Source organism: Kogia breviceps, chromosome 17 (genome assembly GCF_026419965.1).
Source record: "Kogia breviceps isolate mKogBre1 chromosome 17, mKogBre1 haplotype 1, whole genome shotgun sequence".
NCBI lineage: Eukaryota > Metazoa > Chordata > Mammalia > Artiodactyla > Physeteridae > Kogia > Kogia breviceps.
Genome location: NC_081326.1, coordinates 56,042,276 through 56,049,621, shown reverse-complemented (window position 1 = coordinate 56,049,621; position 7,346 = coordinate 56,042,276). Strand labels below are relative to the sequence as shown.

Genomic DNA, 7,346 nt, shown 5'->3' with positions numbered 1-7,346 from the left:
CAGGGGGAGGATTGGCAAGTGTTCAGTGTGAATTTGAAAACAAGATACAGGCTATTTAAAGCTGAATTTCTCTTTAATAGATTCACCCAGAGGTGTTCAGGAATAGGTAGTTTGCAAAATGATCATAATTTTGCAGAAGAGTGTTTTTTCTAAATGGTTGAGTGGTGTGTGATTGCAAGAAGAAAGGGACTCAGGGAAGTTCATATTTGATACACACGCTGTTGCTTGTCTCACTCTGAAGCAGGGCAGCCTGCTTCAATAATTGCTTTTGATATGCTGGAAGGCCAAATGGTCTTCCATTTCCTATGATATAGTACAGTCTTGAGAGCAGATAATACATAAATATTTTCTTGTTAGTATGTGTTGAAGCAGTTGGCATTTAGGACAAGGGCTGTCAATCTTTGAGGTTTCTGAAAGGAATTGCAATTTATGATGCGTTAGAGTAAACAGTTGGATTACATTTCTGAAACACGTGTTCCATCAGGTAAAATCGTTGTGATTACAGGCACTGGAGCTGTAAGTAAGTTATGTGCTAAAAGGTTGAAATGTAAAACAAGTATGCTTGTGCTTAACTACTAATCCACCTTTGTATCCCTGCTGAATAAACTACAAGAAAAAGGGAGGGGAAAGAATGTTTACAATAATAAAACAGAAAAAAGTGTATTATGTAATTTTGAGAAATAAATAAGCATTAATACAGCGCAAGGAATTGTTTCATCAGTGGTCCGGCCATGAGAGAAAATTCCAGAATTCAGAGAATTAAGGAAGATTATAAAGAAGTTATTTCAGTTGGAAGTTATTCCTTTTATTTGCTTTTTAAAATTTCTCTTAATTTTTTCTTTATTTTCTGATGTATCCTACAGAAAGGCAGGTTGTCATTTTAACATCCAGGCTCCATTGTTCAGAAATGCATTGCAAATAAAAGCGAAAGAATAGAATGGTTTTAAGAGCTCTGCATATGTTTGACAGCAGAAGATAATAAATGTAAATAAATCTTTAATATTTCCCCTAATTCAGTTTGTGCCATGCAAATGTCAGGACTATAAAAACAAATCAACAAACATTTGAAGGAAAACAATATACATAGCTTATTTTATATATTAAAAACAACTGTCAAACAATTATGACCTCATGTATTAGCTGGTTGTTTTGAAATATTCCTACTAGAATTAAAAAATGCTAATGCCACGAGGGCCTTTGAGCTTAAACATATTGTGTCAATCAAGAGCATATGTAATATATCTAAACCATGAGGTAAAATTTTTCTTCATAAATTATTTCATAAATAAATACATAATTTGCTTGAAAAAGTTTACAAAAAATATCTGTGCTTCTAATTAAGTTCTCCACAGATCTTTTGTGGTTAATGTAAATGGATTGATACAGACAGCATTTTGATCTGCTGTATATTCCAACTCAAAATACTAAAAGGAACATGAAGAGATTCTTCATTTCTCAGGCAAACTTCAGCAAAATTGTGTCCGTGAAACTTCATTCATTACATTTTTAACTGACCATGAATTTGTTGGCTTAGTACCTGAAGTGTAACTTTACCTTTTCAATTAAAGGACATAATTCACCCCCAGACCTTTGGCTTTAACTTTTTATACAGTATATAATTTGGTGTACACTTAATGGTGAAATTTTTTATTATTACAGGTGGAAAAACACCAGCCATCTCAAGGGTTCTGTGCTCGCAAAAGCGTGTAATTTTGTTTTTTTGAACCAAGTTAATCAATGATTGTTTCATGTGAGTAAATTTACACTCTTGACGATTGTCATAGACTTGAGGGTGACAGAGAGGAAAAGATCACTTCCCCTTTTAAAATATCATTTAAATCTTGGCAAGCAGATGGAGATTAGGGGACAAATCCTTGTGATAGACTGTACAATTTAACTTTGCTGCTAAGATGCTATAGTCTCAGTTTTTATCAGTTACATACCAGCTTCAGCAATTTTAGGTGGTATTAACCCTTTAGATACACAAATGGTTTTACTATTCAGATACATATTTCAAAATTTATTCAATCTAATATTTTTAGTTAGTCATGGCTAAAGAATGTTTCATTCAGATCCTTTTTTTTTTCCTGAATAAAAATGCTTCTCCCTGTGCCGTGCATATTTCCATAAAAGTTGGTAAGCTAATTTATGGCTTAAAAAAGAAAATGAAGTTCTATATTTAATATATGAATACTTTTTACAGTGGAAATTGGTGGTGGACAGTATTAAATGACTCTGGTGTGGAAATACGCAGGTGGTCATTAGTAGCTGACTATGAGATTTACTGAAGATTTTGATATTAATTTTCTCTGCAAGCAGGACTATATAAAAATCTAACTCTCTTCCCAAATCCACTTAAATTGATGATAACATATGAACAACTCCATGCATATGAGGTTCATTGTCTTCTCACTCCTCTAGGGAATATATTGTTTGCCTCATTGTAAAACTGTATTTTGACTACTCTTTTACCTGACTAATTCCTCTACTGCAAAAGTACTATTGTCTTTCTACTATTCCCAAAGAGTGTATGGGACAGGATACTAAAATTCTGGAACAAAAGTGGTACAAAAGGAATCACATGTCTTCCTGACTAGGTGTATTAAGCAGAAATGAAGAACTTACAGAAAAAGCAGTAAAGTTCTAAAGAGCATATACTTTTTTTTTTAATGATTGGCTTTTTAACTTCTGATAATAGTATGTTTCAAAAATATACTCATCTTTTCTCTGAAAAGATGCAAGAATCATTTAGTGAAAATATTTTAGAGGAAATTACTTCATCTTTAACTCACAGATTCATGATTCGTACCTCTCTAAAACTCTAATTTTAATCATTTTATAGTTTGGAGAAGGAAGGATGTTTCTCCTTTTAGCACAAATGAGTTTAAACTGACTTTCACTAGAGAAAAAAACATGCCACTTAAAGTCACCCCACTGAAGAAAATAAAGTCCAAATGCCCAAGAAATGTTTACTTAGTTTTTAACACCTACCATACTTCAAATCCTGCCTTGGTCCTCTTTTATGTATTGTTGATCTTCAGAAGTTAAAGAAAAAAGAAAAAAAAAAAAACCCTCTCAATTCAGTAACTTCATGTTGAGAGAATTTTATTTAACAATGAGAGTATCTGAAGATGTGAATTGGTAAAAAGAATGTCATGCTTAAGTCAGAATTCCTTATCTGCTACTAAAACCCCAAAGAGCAGCAGGTATTAATCTTGCCGCATTTGAATAATGTTCCCATTTTATCTATTTTGTAGTACCCCCTTTAAGCACCCATTGAGCTTGCTAGCTTCTCTCCAGCTCAGAAAACCATAGCAACCTCAGTCCTCACTTCTCCAACTCAGGATAGAGTTCAAGTTGTTCCCCTCCAGCCCTTTTGCCATCAAACGCAAGGGAAACCCTGACCACCGACTAGGTGTCCAAAGACTTTCACGTCCTAGAAGAAGGGCGGGGGAGGGGACACACACACACACACACACACACACACACACACACACACACACACACACACACACACTCCTGCGTCGTTTAATTGGGAGCGAGAAGAGAAAGTAGCAACTGAAAAGGTAAACACTTTTAGAGTTCTTTTGATTGTTCAGGAGAGCATCTCCGAGTGTTTGGGGACCGTCGGTTGGGCCGCCGCGCACTGGCCCCCACCTCCCCCCCCAAACCCGCGCCACTCCCCAAGGTAGGTCCTTGTCTTTATCACAGTATTCCTAAAGCTTGCGGATTTTTCCTCCTTGTCCAGCTCGCGCGTTTCCACATGGGGGGTGGGGGAGGAGGAGGGGGGAGAGGCGGGGCGGGAAGGTAGCCGGGTCCCTGCACCGCGCAGCTCTCATTCGCCTCGCTCCGACTCGGGCGAAGTTCTCGCGCAGCCGGCTGGCCGCGGCCGGGGCCGGTCCGGGCGGGCGGCGGCGGCGGGTGCTCGGAGCCGGGCGGGGCGGCGGCGTCGGCGGCGGCGGCGGCGGCGCGGGGACGCGCGCTGTCTCTTTAAGGGAGCTCGGTCTGGGGTGGCGCTTTCCTCCGCGAAGGCTCCTTTGATATTAATAGTGTTGGTGTCTTGAAACTGACGTAATGCGCGGAGACTGAGGTCCTGACAAGCGATAACATTTCTGATAAAGACCCGATCTCACTGCAATCTTAAGCGTCCTCTTTTTTGGTGCTGCTCCTTTCTCCAGACCCCGCGTCCTCTCGATCGCCCTCTCGCCTTCCTAATTTTTTTTTTTAAACAAAAAACAACACCCCCCCCTCCCCTCTCCCACCCGGCACCGGGCACATCCTTGCTCTATTTCCTTTCTCTTTCTCTCGCTCTTTCTCTCTTTTTTATAAGGGGGGGGGGAGGGAAGGGAAAGGGGGGGAGGCAGGAAAGACCTTTTTCTCCCCCCCCCCCCAATAATCCAAGATCAACTCTGCAAACAACAGAAGACGGTTCATGGCTCTGGCCGCCGCGCCACCATCTTTCGGGCTGCCGAGGGTGTTCTTGACGATTAATCAACAGGTAAGGAGGGGAGGCCCGGGCGGGCCGCGGGGCCGGGGGCCGCGGGGGGTTCGGGGGGCGCGGGAGCCCCTCTGCCAGGCCCGGGGAGCCGCGACGCGAGTGCTGCGCCCGCTCGTGTGTGCGCAAAATGTGGGCGATAGCAAGCGGGGAGCCCTGGGAATTAAAAGTGACTTTCTTTGAAAAAAAAAAAAAAAAAAAAGCAGAGGGAGAGTGTGCAGAAAGCCAAGCGCAGCCTTCTCGGGTTTCACATGCATTTTCTTTCTTCCTTTTTTGCGCGTGTGATTTCTTTCTTTCTTTCTTCCTTTCTGCTCTCTTTTGCCCCCTTCCTCCCTTACTTTTGGTGGGTCTAAGGCATCTGAGTCTTAGAAACGAACGACTTCAAACTGCAGTAGCCCTTGGAGTCAGGAGGGTCAAGTTCAGCCGCCGGGGAGGAGGAAAAACAAATCCCCATTTGCCAAAAAAAGAAGTTTCAGTCCGGTGCCCCCTCCCCCCCGCAGCCCCACTCCCCCTCGCTGTCTCTTTCTGGCTGATTTTGATTCTCTCCTACCGGGCGCAGCGGAGGAGCTGGGGGTGGTAGGACCCGAGGGGCCGCCGCCGCTGCCGCCGCCGCCGCCGCCAGTTTTCTGGGGCTCCTGACAAGCGGGAAGCAGACTAGGCACCAGCATGCAGAGTAGTAAGTTGGGCGAACTCGGGAGGGTTGGGAGGGTCTCAGAGAGGGGCCTTCGTGTGGTCCCCAAAGTGGGAAAACAGTACAGGACTGGCGTTGACTTTGAAGAGTTTGCAAAGCCAGGCTTCAAACTTTTTTCCCTTAAAGGCCCAGCTGGGCTGTAGATGGAGGATGTCGCATCCCCCGATGCACTCGCCTCTGCGCGGCTCAGGGCAGCTTGACCGAGGGGTCTGTGCCCTGTCCGTGCCATGTGGCAGGCCTTGCAGCCAGGGCGCTTCCGTAGGGGCTGAGGAAGGGGCAGACTTCCTCTGCGGTGAGGATGATGCGCCCTGTGTCGCGGGTCAGCGGACACTGGCCGGTGATTAAATGCCTGACAGCGGTGGGACATCCAGGCGGACGGGCGCTTCGCCTTCTGTCTAGTTCCTGTTTGGGTTCTAGAGAAACGCATCTTTGAAAGGCCAAGGCAAACACCGCTGTCCCTTCAAATAACTCCAGGATTATAGGACCCCATGAATAATTTGAGGGTGAGGCGGAGGTGGGAGCCCTTTGAAGTGCAAAGCTGTTTTTGTGGCTGGGAAAGCTTTTTTGTTAGTACCTGTGTGAGATGGTGGTGTTTCCCCTTTTCCCCCCGGGGAAGTCAGAAACTGTTTTATGGCCCTAAGACTCTAAAGCAATTCAAGTTAGAGGGTGAGAGGGACTGGTGGGTTTCAGAGGGAATCTTGGACGTCTTACATTTTAGGTCTTGCTTTACTTCCTCATATCGTTTTAGGCCTCAGAATTGATACTATGAGAGTAAGAGCGATGGATGTTAATGATGAATCAAAATTATGGTAGCATATTCATCCGTATCCTATTTTGGAAAATCACAGCTAGAGTTTTAAGTGAGGTAAGTGAAGTGAGAAGCTTAGCGGAGAAGTTAAATCCAGCTAGGCCGATTCATTGAACTTTCATAGATTCATTGAACTTTTGTAAACGCACCAGGTGAACAGGAAAGGGTCTGAGAGCACAGCAAGTACAAAGGGAAAACACAGATGGGGCCTGAGACAAAATTACCCAGAAATGCTTACTCTAGGCCTGGTTGTTGGCTTAAAAATTTGATTGTTCAAAGCAAAAATAAACTAGGAAGCTTCCAGCCACCTCTTTCGAGTCCTCCAGCTCTTAAGTTAAAACCTATGGATCTTGCTGGCATCGTGTTACTTTTCCTGCCGTTTTAGGAAAAGTTGATCATTTAGAAAAGTCTTCCAGAGTTAAAAATGCGAGGGGCAGCAAAGGAAAGTCATGCGGGCGGCCAGTTCTTGACGTGGACAAAATGAGAATGAAAGTTTCTGAGCTCACTGTTGTAAAGTTTCTTACATGCTACTCATTTGCTTAGGCCACTTTCTCAGATATTCCACCAGTTAATGTATAAAAGCAAACTAGCTCCAGAACGGTGTGGGCTTTTTCTCTTTCCCCAAGTATGCCAGCGTTGTGAATAAATACAGGGTTTGGGAAGATGAATCGTTTCCTGTAAGTTGTGATGCTGACAGGACAGTCTGGAAACGATACCAACATTTTGAGGATTTTTTTTTTTTTTTTTTTACCTTTAAGTGAAAGTTTATTAATGACGTGCTTAATCTTAACAAGTCAAACATCGTTCTTAGAGCTTCTCTGTCCTCAGATTTCATAACTTCCTTTTTAAGCTGTACCCTTGGATGGAAACATCTCTAGATTCAGTTAAATATACAGGGCCACCAATGTGCTAAAGTTTGACAATTATTTCTGGATATTAGTAACGTGAAAATAAAACTCCTAAAGGGGAAACAGAGTTTTAATGCCAACATTATGACTTGATTTCTCTAAATGGGAGGCATTCCCAAGCTTCATTAATACTCTGTTGGCAAAGTATTATTTACCATCGGCGGGCTGACGTTTATGGCTTCCTGATATATCTGTTATATGTTAGGATATGTGTGTGTAGAATACTTTTCCACTCATAGTAACAAAGTCGGACCCTCTCCAAGTAAATGGTGGAACATAGCAAGTTCCTCACAAAATAGTCACTCTTGAATTTTAGACGCTGCAAGGGTCTTTGCTGCTTTTTAGATTTTGTCCTTTGTCTCTTAAAGGTAACATTAAAAGAAGGAGAAAAGTGTCATAGTAGCTGGGAAGTCTGACTTGATTTTAGAGCTCAGCATTTTGAAG

The 7,346-nt window shown here is 42.7% G+C and overlaps 1 protein-coding gene across 4 annotated transcripts in view; it reads left to right on the top strand.

Annotated features, from left to right (window-relative positions):
* The first annotated feature begins 4,039 nt into the window (after window positions 1–4,039).
* TRPS1 (transcriptional repressor GATA binding 1) overlaps window positions 4,040–7,346 on the top strand; it is a 258,297-nt gene continuing 254,990 nt past the window's right edge. The window contains exon 1 of one of the 4 annotated variants that reach the window (XM_059042645.2): window positions 4,040–4,498. Coding sequence is in view for 1 of the 4 variants with exons in the window: in XM_067017213.1 (XP_066873314.1) it covers window positions 5,162–5,171 (10 nt within the window). In the remaining 3 variants the exon portion in view is untranslated. Of the gene's footprint in view, window positions 4,499–5,137; window positions 5,172–7,346 lie in introns of those variants that run through there. The other 3 variants (XM_059042651.2, XM_059042650.2, XM_067017213.1) reach the window with 3 other exon arrangements.